Source organism: Octopus bimaculoides, chromosome 12 (assembly GCF_001194135.2).
Source record: "Octopus bimaculoides isolate UCB-OBI-ISO-001 chromosome 12, ASM119413v2, whole genome shotgun sequence".
Lineage (NCBI taxonomy): Eukaryota > Metazoa > Mollusca > Cephalopoda > Octopoda > Octopodidae > Octopus > Octopus bimaculoides.
The window spans coordinates 37,354,260-37,372,513 of record NC_068992.1 but is presented as its reverse complement, the minus strand read 5'-3'; the positions used below and the strand labels follow the sequence as shown (position 1 = coordinate 37,372,513).

At 37.8% G+C, this 18,254-nt stretch overlaps 1 protein-coding gene across 7 annotated transcripts in view; it reads left to right on the top strand.

Moving 5' to 3' along the window:
- LOC106869551 (IQ domain-containing protein H) overlaps positions 1–18,254 on the top strand; it is a 616,433-nt gene that overhangs the window by 339,825 nt on the left and 258,354 nt on the right. For all 7 annotated transcript variants that reach the window (XM_052972133.1, XM_052972134.1, XM_052972135.1 and 4 more), the window contains 3 exons: positions 5,799–5,998; positions 7,025–7,155; positions 8,131–8,208. In XM_052972133.1, coding sequence (XP_052828093.1) covers positions 5,799–5,998; positions 7,025–7,155; positions 8,131–8,208 — 409 coding nt within the window. The remainder of the gene's footprint in view (positions 1–5,798; positions 5,999–7,024; positions 7,156–8,130; positions 8,209–18,254) is intronic.

Below are 18,254 nucleotides of genomic sequence, written 5' to 3'. Positions count from 1 at the left end.
ATATACATATATATATATATACATATATATGACAGGCTTCTTTCAGTTTCCGTCTACCAAATCCACTCACAAGGCTTTGGTCGGCCTGAGGCTATAGTAGAAGACACTTGCCCAAGGTGCCACGCAGTGGGACTGAAACCAGAACCATGTGGTTGGTAAGCAAGCTACTTACCACACAGCCACTCCCGGTAATTTGAACAAACATGCACATACATGCAAACATAAACACATGCATAAAGCCACAGGAACACATGACCATACACACATACACCCCATTCACGCATGTGTACATACACTCAGACGTATATAAACACTCATGCATGAACACATGCATACACAAGCTCAACATGCACATGCAACGTATACACATGCACACATAAACAGGCATGTGGACACGTGCACAAATACACATAGATGCACAGACACACATGCATGTACAAGCACTTACACATAAACACTAACACACAGATACAAGAATGCGCAATATTGCACACTTACACTCATGCCACATATATGCCCTTACACACACACTCATACAAACACAAGGCATACACTGTCCAAGCATACACATACATACACACACACATATTCATGTACAAGCACACACACACATGCACACAACACACACACAAACTCACATGCACAGGCACACTGGCACACAGACACACACACACACACACACAGTCATGCATATGCACAGATGCAGGAATACACACACACACACACACACTCTCAGACACACACATATACACATGCATGCACACACAAACACATCGGTTATCATCACCCTTGCCTCCTCTCCTAAACTACACACACCTACAACCAATAAGGTCTCAGACAGGCAAAATTAATTGAAATAGAAAGCACTCAAAAAGTTGCAAATGGCAATGAAAGAACTTTGCTGAACAAAAAGAGCAAATAGGAGTGGAGCTGAACCAACCTGTGCATGTGTTTTATATATATATAAAAAATTGTAATATTATCTGGGGAAAAACCTTATAGTGTGCTTTCCAAAGCTTCTCTTCGGGTATTAGGTACCAAATGCTATCATGCAGAGGGACTCACTTAACCTTGCATATTTGCTTAAGATATTGTATACGATAGTTTGTTCAGTTGACTGATGTGTTTACAATAAAGTGTTCAGGTCACTGCTCCATATAAAGGTGTTTTTAGGACAACTGTCTTTATACATCTATTTTTGTTGTTACTGAGACACAAGCATTCCAAAGTTGATCATAGATCTTCCAAAAGCTGTACTAGCATTTTCAATGTGAGTCTGAACCTCCTTGTCAAGTTTAGCATCACTTGTTTCTGTAGAACCCAAATTTGTGAAGGCATCAACTGCAACTGTTTTCAGATCTTTGTCTTCAAGGAACACTCTCAACAACTAAAGCATATGAGCTACAAACAATAAGTCTCTTGTGTGAAATGCAACATTAGTCCTTGCTTTGAAACACTGTTTGTTGAAGATATATTGTTCTATATTCGAGAAACACACTCTCTTTTACATAAAAAAAGGCACATTCCAGGAGTACTGCAAAAAATAGTGTAAATAATACTAGTGTCAAAACACAACCTTGTTTTGTATCATTTTTTACATTAAAAGGCTGAGATTGACTGCCACTTGCGGGAAGAGATACTTTCATATTCTTGTGTTGGGGCACTATGACATTTAGCATTTACTTGGGAATCCTGAGCTCTGCTAATATTTTCCATAGAGCCTGTTCACATACAGAGTCATTGACTTTTGTAAGGTCTACACATAGAAGTCTTTATTGCACTCCCAAGCCTTTTCTTGAACTTGTTACAAACTGAATACTATATCTACTGCCCCTCAACCTGACCTACACTGACTTTCTGGATAGACAGTACCAACTAAATTAGTGTTTCTTCTTTTTAAGATTATTCTAGAGGGAATTTTTTTTCTGTAATAGATATACCATGATGATTATCACATTAATACTTAATACCTTCATGCTTATATAGGTGTAGAATTAAGTAGAATCAGTGTATCTTTGAATTGTTGATGGACAGTTCCTTTTTGCCATATTTGGACTATAAGCTCTGTCAATTTACCTACCAAAGTATTACTGCTACATTTAAAGATTTCTTCGGGATTACCATCCACCCCTGGGGCTTTTCCATTTGTCAGTTGTTTTATAGTCACTTTCACTTCATCCAAACCTGGATCTAATGCAAGTATGTCAATGACTTCAACTACAGGTCTTTGGGGTATATTGATTGGGTTCATACCTACATTTGTTTCCCTATTGAGTACATCTTTAAAATGTCCTGTCCAATGTTTCAGTATGTCATTATGATCTGTAAGAAGATTCCCTTCAGTAGAAAAAGCAGGAGAGCAACTTTCTTTACTTGGAACAAATAGCTGCCTCAAATTTTGATCTAGATCTTTCGTACAATGTTTGTTTGCTGATTCTTGCAGAACTTTAGCCTTTTATTCCCACCACTGTTGCTTCATACTTTGGGGTTTAGTTTGAAAAGAGTTTTGGTAAATATGTAAAGCTTTTTCTTTCTAGCAGAGTTTTTATCTGTAATCCGTTTTTTATGAAGTCAATACATTTCCTGAAGCTGTTCCTCATTATTTTCATCAAGCCGATCTTGGTTTTTACATGAAAACCCAAGAACTCTGGGTGACTCATAAATAGTATTTCTAAATTGACTCTATGATTCTTCTATATTTTTCCTGTTTCTATTTTTGTAACTTTACATCAAGTGTTTGAATGAGAATATCCTTGTTGTTATCTACTTTGACCTTTTACATCATGTGCTTGAGTGAGAATATCCTTACTGTTATCTACTTTGACCTAATACTTTTTTTATAATCTTGTTTTATGGTTGGTTTTGGTCTCATTTTTATCTTACTTCAAAGTATATCATAGAGTATCCAACGTTCTGCCTTATGGAAGGGATGGATGTGTTAGTTTAACATCATTTCTGAGCTTTGAACAATCACATAGTTATTCAGATGTTCATGACCTGATCTAAGGATCATACCAAGTTATTTTGTTTTTATTGGACTGTTGAAAACATGCGTTGTTGACAGGAAGTCCAAACTCATTGCTCAAAGATAGTAGCAGGAGTCTGTTTGAGTTCATTTTGCCAAGAAGAGGCTTGCCAAGAAAATTTGGCCAAGAAAGGTAATCTGATTAAAATCTTATCTTGATTGGGAATTTGGTTCAGTAATATTCATAAATTGGAACAGAATTTGTCTTTAGCTGCATCTATAGAATCAAGTGTTGGTGTGTACGCAGTTACTAGTGTAGTATATTTTTATATGCTGTGAAATTGCTTACATAGGTTTCACAGGACTGTCATCTATTTCTTACCATCATATGTGTGAAGCTCAAGCTAAAGACCTCCAGTAACTTTCTCCACCTGTTCCTGTAGCCATCATTTCATTATAGGATTTGATTTATCCTCATGTTACAACCTGCACTACTGAACAACCTGCACTATGAGTTTGTTTTAAGTGGAATTTGCCTGTGCTGGACGAAACCCACACTCTCCACCAAGAAAGAACAACTTGTACTAATGCCCAGCATACCACTTGTCAGATGCAGACAAGGTCACAGATCAAGTAGTGATGATATGGCTTGATCAGCCATTAGGTTGAGGTTTGGTGGCTCAACACATGCATGAATATATATGATAGTGCTAAGTGCTCTAAAGATCAGCCAAAGCTAGTTGTTTGCTTCAGCAAATCTAGTGGGTGTTACATCAGAGTATCCTTCTAGTCTTTCCCAACAAAGGATGACCTACAGGACAGCAAGGGTTTAAGAATATAAAACATAAATATATATACAAGAAATATAAAATACATAAAAAATATAAAAATATAGATATATAAAAAATACATAAATGTATAATAATATAAAATTTTAAAATAAAAATATGTCAGGTCACTCTTGAGGTTGCTCTTGAGTGCTTACTGGTAACATGTAATCTAGTACAATCTGTTGCATAGTTGGGTTGTTGGCAACTAAACTGGTAACACCACTGAAGCTGCCAGTGAGGAGGGTGAATGATGGACACTTTGTGAGATGAAAAATAAAACCTGTCAATGAGTTTTGGAACTCATGTGTAGGTGATGACCACCCAACAATGTGAACAAGGTTGGATCAAAATGTATTGGGAGTGGTGCTATAAAAAGCAAACCATAGCACATATCAATTTGGCATTTAATCTCCTTCAAAGTAATCCCCTTCTGAAGGCACATGCTTTATTCTACTTTGAAACGTTGTGCAATAGTAATGTTGTTGCATTCAGTATCAGCAAAGTTTGTAACCTTATTTAGTTTGAGAATCTCCTTTTAATTCTGCCTAAATGTCTCTTTCATTCAAACTTTATCAGCACATGCAAGTCTTGTGACTGGGCTATGTGTCTCATTTCATAATAGCAACCTGTCTATCACCTCCTATACTAAATTTCACTCTTATGTGGAGAATGCACTCTCCACAAACTTCTAGGTGTCATCTACATACAACTCAGACATCTGGTCTACTTCCATGAAATAGACCTTAATAACATCTTGCATAATGAATATGACACTCCAATCTCTTTAAACAATAAAAATATACTATTACTATTCAGATCAAGCTAAGAATCTTGTATCCGTTTTTACCTGACCTTCTCCAGTCATGAACAATACACAATTAAAGCACCAAAAGTCACTATAAATACAAGATTCTATATTTGATGACTTTTTTTTAAAGGTGACTACACTCACATAAATGAAACTGCATCTCAAAGATCAGCCATTATATTCAGAAAATACTTAAGTTCTGATCTGTTTCTGACCATCTACAAAACTCAGTAAAAACATACAATAGCACGCTATTTCTATATCTGGAATGGTATTGCAGGTTCAAATACAAACATTCTAAACTGTTAAGGTTATTTTTACAGATATTCTATTGAAGAATAACCTTAACAAAATAATGTAAAAAGCACTGCTAATGCAGTAGAACATGGTATTGACTTATAAAAACATTTAACATACTTTATAGTATATTTCATTGCATAACGAAATACCATGTACCTACAAATCATTACTCTAAACTGTATCACCAAAAAAGATCTCTGACCCTTTTAGCAATGACTCATTCACTAGGACATTATAACATCTGGTCTGCTGACTTTTCTCTGTAGCTATTTTAATGCTATTAAAACTACTCCACTCAAATCCTTCTATCACTTCCCTTTTGTGTTTCCCTCACAATTGTCCTAATTCTTTCTCCACAGAGTGTAACCATCCGGAGTTCTCTTATTACCTATGTTTATGATACTGATTTGAAAGATCTCAGAAGGTCTATGAAGGTGGTGGTGGTGACACTGTCTCCTCTCTGTCTCTTCCCTTCCCGTCTCACTCTCTCATTCCTCTCCATCATCTAAGACATACAAAATGATGAATTCAACAACAGTGAAGCTCATGATGATTAATGTTCTCTTTAACTTGATGTTTTAACCCTAAATTCTTTCACACTGAAACTAAATAATTTTTCAATATAGTTTTTATCATTCAGACACCGAGCAACAATTTTCATTCTGTTTATGCATATTATTATTAGAACAGCTGTGGATAGTGTCAGATCACACTTGTTATGAATACTAACATGTAGTGATGATGTCAAACCCTTTTATAGGAGAATACAATACAATTAGAAAATATCATTAATATTTATTTTGATAATAAAATCTTAATGATTATGATTTTTGCACTGTTCTTTTTAAAAAATATTTTCTCTCATTTTATTTTCTAAACAATGATTTCATTTTAGATTTCAAAGTGAATCTGTTGCCAGTTAAAGATGATATCTCAAAATCTGAAGAGGACATTTTAACAAAAAGAAAAGGGGTTTCTCTGAAAATCATGAACACAGTTGACAAAAATCAGTTATGTGGTATGACTGTACAGATACCTACTGAAAATATGAAAGATCTGTCACTACAAAGGACTCTTTCAACAACTTTTCCAACAGTAATTGAACAAAAGATTTTTTTAGTTTTGATTAATTTTTGCTTTTCTGAAATTCATTTCTGAAATTCATTAGAAGCAAAAACAGAGAACAAATGTTAAGTTACTCTACTGATGTCATTCTATTGTCTTGTTACTTCATGATACTTTGTACTGTTTATCTCAGTTTATATTAATTTTATGTTATATCTTAAAATAAAATTATTAGCTTATTGATGGAAGTTTATTACTGACCATGTGAAACCTGTAGCTTGTGTAAGAATTAAATACCTAAAACATCAAGTAAATATGTTCACTTCAGGATTAATGAGTCTAGTCATAAGCAATTATGTTTACATTCTATTTATACTGCACTGCATTAGCTAGTTATTGGTGTTTAATGATTTGAGTTACAGAAGGTGATTCCATTCTGTGATAATGAGTTAATAATGTAAGTACTAGATTTTTAATCTGCATTAAACTGTATAAATCTTTACTTTCTTCAAGACAGGGGTGTCTGCTTACTTAAAGATTCATATAATTTATAATTAATTGGTCATATAGACACAGGCCTTACTCATTAGTTGGGGTGAGGAATTGATATCAAAGCATGTCAAATATTTATTTCATTGACTCTGGCAGGATAAAGTACGGAGTTGAACCTAGAAGTATTTGAATTCAAAATATGTAGGAATTAAAATAAAGTTTTTAGACATTCAGTTTAGTTCTACATCATTTCTGTTATGTTACTACCCTTTTTAGTAATAAATAATGACATGAATCATTCAACAAGCAGAAATATTTGTGTTTAAGGAAATGGGTTTATTGTAAGTTGTATAATTATTTGTCTCAGTTTTGGCATATTACTGGTGTTTGGTCTGCTGTCCTTATTTGACTCTAAAAGCTTGAGAAGCTAAAAACAAATTTGACAAGATATAAATAAAATTATCTTTTACATTCTGTACCAACTATACTACTTTAATTGAGAAAGATCATTTCAACCATTTTGACTAACTGACTTTATTATCTTCCAATTATATGTAATTTTAGCCACCACCAACAACTCCTACCTCTCATAAAGAAGATACATTCTACAAAATTGCCATCCAAGATGGACGTACACGGAGTGACACAGTGGAATATTTAGCTTTTAAGGAAACCCATCAGGAAAACTGGGGGAAGTATGTTTTCTGTCTTAATATCTTCTGAAGCTACACTTTGATCTTAGCCAAAAGGCCAAGAAGTGATTCTTCTAAAACTAGCGACTAGGTGATCAGTATTTTTGTGCTACCTAAAAAAGGAAAGGAGCAATGTTAAATATTTATGATTTCTGACCATATCCTAGCATCTGTGTCTCTGCATCAGTAATATGCAATCTGTCTCCTTCCCATAACATTACAACAAACGTTTCAAGCATTTTTTAAAATCCTTGCTGTACTATGGAGGTTATTTCTTCTATCACATGTATATTTAGATTATACCGACAACTTTTTTCAACTTACATTCAGCAAAATAAACTTAAAACTAAACAAGACCTTAAATCTTATGGTCAATGATTCCTTTTTTTCAGACATGATAACACAACAAAATTAATTATTAAAAGCAAACAAACAAAAACATGGAAAGACATTCTCTTCTAAGTTTCTTTTATAGAAATACATACAATTTATTTTGTGGTTGTTAATGTCCAAGACTTGGATGATATTATAAAAGAGATAAATTACAGAAATAATAGCCATGGATCATGCGTTCTTTTCCAATGCAAGTATTTACTGTGTCTCTGATGACCACTTAATCCAGCTGATGGAAAAAAGATGTTGCTTCATGAAAAATTTGTCGTCAAATCACAGTTTAGTATTATGAGAATTATTAAATAATTCCACATATAATATTCATCTACCTGTATATGAATGCCTCTTTGTCTAGGTATGTTAAGTCTATATGTATGTCCATGTCTCTATTTGTCTGTTCATTCATTTATTTATTTATCCCTTCCTTCCTTCCTTCTTTCTTTCTTTCTTTCTTTCTTTCTTTCTTTCTTTCTTTCTTTCTTTCTCTCTCTCTCTCTCTCTCTCTCTCTCTCTCTCTCTCTGTTCTATTCTATTCTGTTCTGTTCTCTTCTCTTCTCTTCTATTCTATTCTGTTTTCTTTTGCAGATTTGCTACTTTGTTACATTTTATTGAACAGTTCCTAACAGATTTTTGTATCCCTTTTGTATTTGCTGATGGAAACAAGTAAGCAGAACTGTATATTTGCTTTTATATTTACTGCTTGTTATCAAGCCTGGTGTTTTATTTTCAATAACTTGTTTAAACATTAATGATATGATTTTACCTGAATACTGTTTCCTGCAAGAATCTAAAAGTTACATTGAAGTTCTCAACCTGAAATATGCGCACGCACGCACGCACGCACGCACGCACGCACGCACGCACGCACGCACGCACTAGTGTATGTATATTTCAATAATAGAACAGTTTGCCTATGTTCAATTCTGTGAGGACCAGCGAACTGAAGTATTTGGGGTTGCAAGACAGTGGGTGAAAGAAAATTGTGATGTCATAGGAGAGAAATGTGTTCGCATGGATGATGGTGCACTTGCTTTTAATGAGTCTGCAGAGAAAGAGGCTTGGTGGTGCCATTATGAAAGACTGCTGAACATGGAGAATGAAGAAAATGAAGAAAGTTTGCCAAATGTTGACCCAACTGAGGGACCAGCTATCCGAATTGACAATACTCCAGTAGATAAAGCAATTAAGGATATGAAGACAGGGAAAGCCCCTGACCCATCAGGAGTCATTGCTGAGATGCTTAAAATATTTGGCGGTGTGGGTTATGGTCTAGTTACCCATATTGTAAATCAGGTGGTTCATGAAGGAGTCATACCCAATGACTGGTGTAGCAGCACCATAGTCAACTGCTACAAAGGTAAAGGTGATGCCTTAGATAGAAATAATTACAGAGGTATCAAATTGTTGGATCAGATGATGAAAGTTGTGGAGAGAGTCATAGCCCAACTAATCATGGAGAGAATTAGTCTAGATGAGATGCAGTTTGGCTTTGTGCCAAGTAGAAGCACCACTGATGCTATATTTCTGGTAAGGCAACTTCAGGAGAAATACCTAAGCAAATATAAATTTCTGTACTCTGCTTTTGTTGACTTGGAGGAAGCTCTGATCCTTTATCTGGTGGTCAATACGGAAACTAGGGATAGATGAGTGTTTGGTGAGAGCTGTACAAACCTTGTACGGTGACACTACCAGTAAGGTGAGGGTTGGCAACTAGTACAGTGAAGAATTCAGGGTTCAAGTAGTGGTTCACCAAGGTTTGGTGCTCAGCCTCCTCTTGTTCATCAGTCTTCCAGGCAATAATGGAGGAATTCAAGACACGCTGCCCCTGGGTGCACCTCTATGCTGATGACCTTGCTCTTATAGAGAAGCAGTTCCAGGTAAGGAAACAAGGCCTACAGTCAAAGGGCCTTAGAGTTAACCTAACAAAAGCCAAAGTCTTAGTAAGTAGGAAGGCAGACAAATCACAAATCCCCTCAGGTAGCTGGCCCTGCTCAATCTGTAGAAAAGGTATGGGTAGAAACTCCATAAAACGCACCCAGTGTAAGCTTTGGACACATAAAAGGTGCAGCAACATCAAAGGAAGGTTAATAGAGAAACTAACTTTTGTATGTGGAAGGTGCACAGGCATAATAAATGCTGAACATGTGCAGAAAATAGATTCCATCAACTGCCAGGGGTGCAAATAACTTCCAGTATCTAAGTGACCAGGTTAGTAGTGGAGGTGGTTGTTTCAAGAGCATGGCTGTGAGAATAAGATTAAGCTGGGCAAAGTTCAGAGAGCTCCTACCCCTGCTGGCAACAAAGGGCCTCTCTCTCAGAGTGAAAGGCAGATTGTTTGATGCCTGTGTGCAAACAGCTATGCTACATGGCAGTGAAATGTCGGCTATGACAGCTGAGGACATGCGTAGGCTTTAGAGTAATGAAGCCAGTATGCTTCGCTGGATGTGCAATGTCAGTATGCATGTTTGACAGAGTGTAAAAATCTTGAGAGAAAAGTTAGGCATAAAAGGCATTAGATGTGGTGTGCAAGAGAGATGACTGCGCTGGTATGGTCATGTGATGCATATGAACGAGGACAGTTGTGTAAAGAGTGTCGATCTGTAACTGTGGAGGGGACCTGTAGTAGAGGTAGACCCAGGAAGACATGGGATGAGATGGTGAAACATGACCTTTGAACTTTGAGCCTCACAGAGGCAATGACCGGGACCTTTGGCGATGTGCTCTGCTTAAGAGGACCTGTCAAGTCAAGTGCACCTCTGCTGGTGGCATATAAAAAAGCAAAAATCAACCTTTGAATCTCAGGACTCACAGAGGCAAAATGGCTGAGTACCTTTCGAGTGTTGGGCCTGACAGAGGCAAAATGACTGAGTTCTTTTTGAGCATTAGGCTTCATGGAGGCAAAGTGGTCGAGTTTCTTTTGAGTGTTGGGCCTCACAGAGGCGAGGTGGCTGAGCTTCTGGGCCACATGGAGACAAAGTGGCTGAGATCCTGGGCCACATGAAGGCAAAGTGGCTGAGTTCCTTTTGAGTGTTGGGCCTCACGGAAGCAAGGTGGCTGAGTTCCTTTTGAACGGGCCTCACAGACGTAAGGTAGCTGAGTTCCTTTCAAGCATTGAGTCTCATGGAAGCGATGACCAAGACCTTTGGCATTATGTCGTGCTTGAGAAGAAGACCCATCAATCTGAGCAAAATCGCAGTCATGTTAGATACCAGTATCATGCAAGTGGCACCGATACAGTGACATGTAAAAGCCCCCATTACACTCTCAGAGTGGTTGGCATTAGGAAAGGCACCCAGCCATAGAAAACCATGCCAAATCAGACTGGATCCTGGTGTAGCCTTCCAGCATGCCAGCCCAGTCAAACCGTCCAACCCATGCCAGCATGGACGTTAAATGATGATGATGATGATGATAGAGCAGGTGTTTTTAGACGTGTCTGTTGATATCCAGCACATGACCTATAACACTAGATAAGGGATAACACTGGACAACAATTTTGTTTTAATTTTCTATCACATGAGATTTTGTTTTTACTGATTCTGTCTTTTTTGTGCTAATTTCAAATCTATAATCAGTTTTGCATTCCATGCTCTAGTTTTCTGGCATTTTGAAGATTAACTTTTCATACATTTATAGTTCAATTTGACATAATGAAATGCATACATCCTACTTACGATGAATTGAAAATTGGGTTTTTTCAGGTCTGATTATGGCTTCTTCAAATAGACATAGGTGTGTGCATAATCCTGATGGCTTTTGCTATGTCTGTGGCTCCTTCACACTTATTGGTCAACGGCACAATATCACATTGTTTATGAGATGGGCTTATAATGCTTATTCTGGAATTTTCCTTGGCGACCATGACAAAAAATGTGTCCATCATGTTGTGTATCATAACTGTTAGGAAATGCTTCATCACTGATGTAAAGGGAAATGAAAGGCCCTGCTGTTTGGAGGTCCTTTGGTTTGGTAAGAGTTCAGAGACTGCACAAGTGACTGTTATTTTTGTATGAGCAACACAAAAGCGTCAGCAAGAAAAATAGGTGTAAAATATCTTATCCCATCCAGTTTTCCTTGAATTTACCTCTTCTGAAGACAAAGCTAATGAACAAGAGTATGAGGATGATAAAGAAGATCAACAAATTACTTCAAAATTCCAAGACCTCTCTTATGGTACTGAAAAATCAACTCCTCAACAGTTTAACCAAACAGAACTGAATGATTTAGTGCATGATTTGGGACTCTCCAAGACTGCAGTTGAAGTTTTAGAGTCCAGTCTGCAAGAAAATTATCTACTTGGCCAAGCTCAAAAGATTCTTATTTTTGAAAACAAGACCAGATTTTTGTGTCATTTTTTTCAGAAGAGAAACATTTTGTTTACTGCCATGATAAACTCGGTCTTCTTCAGGAATTAGGAATCCCTTTGTACAGTTCAACTGACTGGCAACTATTTCTAGATAGTCCTAAGTGCAGCCTGAAATGTGTTCTACACAATGGCAATGTTTATGGAGCTGTTCCATTTGGTCACTCAGTGTGTTTTGAAGAAGAAATACAATGACATAAAAATAGTTATTGACCAACAAAAATATCATGAGCACAACTGGACCATTTGTGTAGATTTGAAAATGGTTCAATTTCCTCCTTGGTCAATCAAAAGGTTTGACAGAGTATTCCTGCTATCTCTGCATGTGGGACAGCTGAAATGAAGAGAAACACTGGATTCAGAAGTGGTTCATTTGTGAGACTCTGGAAGCAGGTATGCCAAATATTTTTTCACCACTCCATATGAAGCTGGGCTTGATGAAGCAAATCACTAAAGCATTGAATACTGATGGTGAATGTTTTTAACATATAGTCTCTGCATTTCTTGGTTAATCATTTGAGAAGATCAAATCAGGTGTGTTTGACAGACCTCAGATTCATGTCCTTGTAAGTGATGAGGAATTTGTCAGAAAGATGACTGACAAGGAAAGAACAGCATGGCTGCCATTTGTAACAGTCATAAAAATTCTCTTGGAAACAGAAGAGCAGATGATTATGAAATTCTTGTCAATAATATGTTGTCAGCTTTCCATGATCTTGGGTGTAACATATATGTTAAACTCCATCTCCTGTTTAGCCACCTTGATCAATTCCCCGAAAACCTTGGATATGTAAATGATGAACAAAGGGAGCACTTCCACCAGGACCTCAGGACCATGGAAGTGCTTTATCAAGGGTGATGGGATAAAAGCATAATGGCAGACTACTGCTGGAGCATTAAACAAGAATTCCCTGAGAAAGTCTACAAATACAAGAGCTCCAAGTGAACATTCTTGTCTGAATAAGATCTATTTGTGTTTTATCTTTCATCCTAATCAGTTTCTCAACTATTGTTTTATTCTTTTACTTGTTTCAGTCATTTGACTGTAGCCAAGCTAGAGCACCACCTTGAAGGATTTTAGTTGAACAAATTGATCCCAGAACTTTTTTTTTTCTTAAACCTAACACTTATTCTATTGGTCTGTTTTGCTGAACTGCTAAGTTATGGGGACATAAACACACCAACACTGGTTGTCAAGTGGTGATTGGGGGACAGACACAGACACAAAATCACACAGATATGACAGACTTCTTTCAGATACCGTCTACTAAATCCACTTACAAGGCTTTGGTTGGCCTAAAGCTACAGTAGAAGACACTTGCCCAAGGTGCCATGCAATGGGACTGAACCCAGAACCATGTGGTTGGGAAGCAAGCTTCTTAGCACACAGCCACACCTATCATTTGTATATAATATATATTTTCAACTGAAAAGCAGATGGTGAAAAAAACTGGTACATGATAACATTTATTTTATTCAGCATCAGAATAAGAAATATTTTTTTATAGCCCAATTCTTATTGTGGTGTACTAACTCAGATATATGAATAAAGTTAGAATCTTAATGCATAGATATTTGTTCTTTTCCACCTAGTTTGAAGATAGCATAATTAGAAAATTATCAGATAGATTACATCATATCTTGGAAATATTCAAAATTTGGAAAAAAAATCTAGGGCTTACAGAGCAACTAACTTCATATTTGAATTCAGCATACTCAAATTACGTAATACCAGTTGTTGGTATCAATGCAGCAAAAATTTTGTTGGCCAGTGTAATAGATGTTGGATAATAATAATTGTTGTGATAGTAGTGGTTTGAATTATGGTAGTGGTAGTGAAGAAGTTTATGTTAAGATGCTATTGCTCATTCATTCAAGCAACATTTGATACTGTGTAGTAGTTTCAAAATATTCAATCCAGTTTTTTGTTCAGCTTATTTTGTTATGTATGGAGGATTTTGTAATTGTTGAAGAATTGAATGAATAAGCTCAGGTAGCATAAGCTTTATCATAAGGGATTGTCAAGCTTATCTCATGTATAGTTTGGTATTATTCTTTTGTTCTTGTTCTTGTTTTATTTTAGTCATTGGATTGCAGTCATTCATGTATGCATTCATGTATACATGTATGCATACATGCATACATATGTGCATACATGCATACATGTAACTTGTGGCATATATCATCTGGCATACTGAGCAACAACAAAAGCAAGCCAACTTTCTTGTCTTATAGTGTGAATTTTGTGTCAAAAATTATTTACTATTGGTAATCATGAAAACCAGCAGTTCATGTTTCATTGGTGGGATTGACAGTAACTAAGCTGGCAAGGCTTAGGTTGCTCCCTGGTGTGGAGAACATAAGGACAAAAAGCAACATCTAATTACAAAGTAGATGAAATTAGCAAAATATCAACAGCTATTTATCAAGCCAGTAATGAAGTGGAGCCCAAATAAACCTTTTTAGTTTAGAATTGCTGATTGTTTTTGGCAACTCATGTATCCAGTCATCTTTCTTTGATATACTGGATTTACCTTTCAACTGACCCAGTGAGACCTAGGTGAAGGAAGTCCCTTCATAAGTATAATGACCATCCAAGGTGGCTTAAATTAGTACTGGCTAGAATCACGAGTATCCTGTCTTGAGCTTGAATGATTGTTGATGAGTGATGCTATTCCTGTTGCAATGTTGGAAATTACAGATGCGAGCCATTCATTCATAATGTGTACTGGTACATTTTATTGCATCACTGGCAGTCTCATGAAGTGGAAGTCAGAAGATGTTCAGATAAGCAACTTTTTCTTTCCAACCTAGCACACATCTAAAAACCTCATCTACAGTGCAAACTATGATTACTTATTTATCGATGTACCCACACAGTTTTCGTCTGTTCCATGCCATATGTTATAGTACACTTAAGAAACCCTAAACCCTATGTTCTATCCAATTCTCCCTCATCTTCATTTTCACACTCATTTATTATTGTTATTCATTTATTTATCTAATTTTGTCACAGTAACCCATGTACCATGGGTTACAGCTATAACTATGGTTAAAAATGCAAAAGTGTAGTGCTCTTTATCTTTCACATTGGCAGCCAGAGTGCTTTCGCCATTTCACAGTGTGCTCTCCCCTCCCACTGTCACCACTTATACTGGAAGTCTTTATCCTCTTTCCACTACCAAATGTCTTTCTCCTGAGCACTTCCAATGGCCCACTATACGGAACGCTGCCCTCACCCCTACCTAGTGTTTATCTCCTAAGGAATGTAGTAATTGTGTAGCACATAAAATGATGGTATAGTGTATACAGGTTGAAGGCTATTGTATATCTACGAGGTCTGCCAAATGCAAGTTTTCTTTTCAGATGCATGATGCGTCACAGGGTCACACTTTCCACACCCTTAGAGTTGGCACACTTAATGTTGGCACATTGAAAGGTAGGTCTGGTGAGATTGTTGAGATGCTTGAACAGAGACATGTAGATCTGTGCTGCATCCAAGAAGTAAGGTGGAGAGGAAGTTCTACTAGGTTCTTGACAGGCAAAGAACATAGGTATGAAATTTTTTGGGCAGGGAACACTGATGAACAGAGAGACTGTTTTTATGACACCCTCTTGCAGACTACCTCATCGACAAATGGCGGGCAACTTCAATGGGCATGTTGGACAACATCCAGGAAGCTTCCATGGTGTACATGGTGGCTACAGATTTGGCTCCCATAATGAGGAGAGAACCAGGCTACTGGAGTTCTGTGATGCAAATGATCTTATGATCTGTAAATACTAGCTTCAAGAATCCTGCCAGTCACCTGTTCACCTCCTAGTCTGGTGGACACTCTTGTCCAATTGACTACATTCTTGCCAGGAAACGGGAAAGATGGCTACTTATAAATGCCAAGACCTTCCCTGGTGAAGAAGGTACCCCACAACATAGGTTAGTAGTTAGTGACTTCAGGATGAGGGCTAAATGGCTGCCCAGAAGACAACCAACGTGGAAAAGAAGTGTCTGGAAGCTTAAAGATCCTGTGAATGGACAGAGATTTAGAGAGGTATTACTTGAAGCTTCTGACGAAAAAGAGGAGGATGTAGCATCCCATAACGTGGAGGACAACTGGAGGTTCCTATGGAATAATCTGTTGAGGGCTATTGATCAGATCTGTTGATGGTGCAAAGTCCCCTCTCGACCTAAGGTAATGTAGTGGTGGAACAATGTAGATAACAGGGCTATTAAGGAAAAGAAACAGGTATGGAAGGACTGGAAGTGTGGTAATAGCAGGGAACTACATCAGATCATTAGAAGGGAAGCTAGGAGACAGGTTTACTTAGCCAGAGGAGAAAAGACAGTGTGAGAGAATATTGTGATGTCATAGGAGAGAAATGTGTTCGCATGGATGATGGTGCACTTGCATTTAATGATGCTGCAAAGTGAGAGACTTGGAGATGCCACTATGAATGGTTGCTAAATGAAGAGAATGAATGGGAGAAAGAGAATCTTCCAAATGTTGACCCAACAGAGGGACCAGCTATCCGAAATGACAGTACCCAGGTAGATAAAACAATTAAGGGCATGGAGTTGGGCAAAGCCTTTGGCCCATCAGGAATCACTGCAGAGATGCTTAAAATATCTGGTGGTGTAAGCTAAAGTCTAGTCATTCATATAGTCAACAAGGTGATACATGAAGGAGTCATACCCAATGACTGATGTAGCAGCACCATAGTCAACTACTACAAAGGTAAAGGTGATGCATTAGATATGAATAATTACAGAAGTATCAAATTGTTGGATCAGTCATAGAGAGGGTCAGAGCCCAACTAATTAGGGAGAAAGTTAGTTTAGATGAGATGCAGTTTGGCTTTGTGCCAGGGAGAAGCACCACTGATGCTATATTTCTGGTAAGACAGCTGCAGGAGAAATTCCTAGCCAAATATAAACTTCTTTACTTGGTTTCCATTGACATGGAGAAAGCCTTTGACAGGGTCCCCCAATCCGTTATCTGGTGGTTAATGTGGAAACTAGAATTTCAGGTAGGAGTTGGGGGTCCATCAAGGATCAGTCGTCAGCCCCCTCTTATTCATCATAGTCTTCTAGGCAATAACAGAGGAATTCGAGACAGGCTGCTCCTGGGAGCTCCTCTATGCAGATGACCTTGCTCTAATAGCTGAGTTACTACCGGATCAAGAGGAGAGGTTTCAGGTGTGGAAGCAAGGTCTAGTGGATGTGTAATGTCAGTGTGCATACACGACAGAGTGTAAGTGCCTTGAGAGAAAAGTTGAACATAAGAAGCATCAGGCGTGCTGTGCAAGAGAGAGACGATTGTGCTGGTATTGTCATGTGTTACGCATGGATGAGGACAGCTGTGTAAAGAAGTGGAAGGAACCTGTGGAAGAGATAGACCCAGGAAGACCTGGGATGAGGTGGTGAAGTATGACCTTTGAATGTTGGGCCTCTCTGAGGCATTGACAAGTGACCAAGACCTTTGGAGATATGCTGTGCTTGGGGTGACCTGGCAAGCTAAATGAGATAGTATCTATGGCCTATGCCAGTGTTGCATAACCAGTCCATTTAAGAGTTTCCTTCAGTTGTCAGGCAATGTGCTGTTCTTGAGGAGACCTATTGAGTCAAGTAAAATCGCTGTCATGGCCAATGCCAGTACTACCTGAATGGCACCTGTGCTAGTGACACGTAAAATGCACCATAGGAGTGTGGCCAATGCCAGTGCCACCTGATTGGCTCTCATGCCAGTTGTGTGTAAAAAGCACTCATTACACTCTCAGAGTGGTTGGTGTTAGGAAGGGTATCCAGCTGTAGAACCTTGCCAGATCAGATTGGAGTCTGGTGCAGCCACCTGGCTTGCCAGTCCTTAGTCAAACCACCCAACCCATGCGAGCATGGAAAGCAGACGTTAAACGACGATGATGACAACGACGACGATGACGATGATGATGATGATGATGCAGCAAGACTAAAGAGTTTTTTCTGCTCTGCATCAATGTTTATTCAGAGTTACTTCTTTCTAGATGGGTAGCCTGCTGTGTTGATTACAGAGTCCACATCTCATTGGTGAAGTCCATTTTTTAGCATAGCCTTCACTACCTGACTTGGAATGTGTGGGATGTTACAACCACTCCAGTTGACAAATCACTAAAGCCAAATTTGAATGGGTCCAACAAATTGAGTTAAAGTGTGTTAAAACTGGTGGTGAGCCGGCCAGATGAATACTTCAACCAATACTAATACGGTTTAATACAGTTTCTGTGTCAGAGACATTCAATCATTCAACACACATACAGAGAGAGAGAGAGAGAGAGAGAGAGAGAGAGAGAGAGAGAGAGAGAGAGAGAGAGA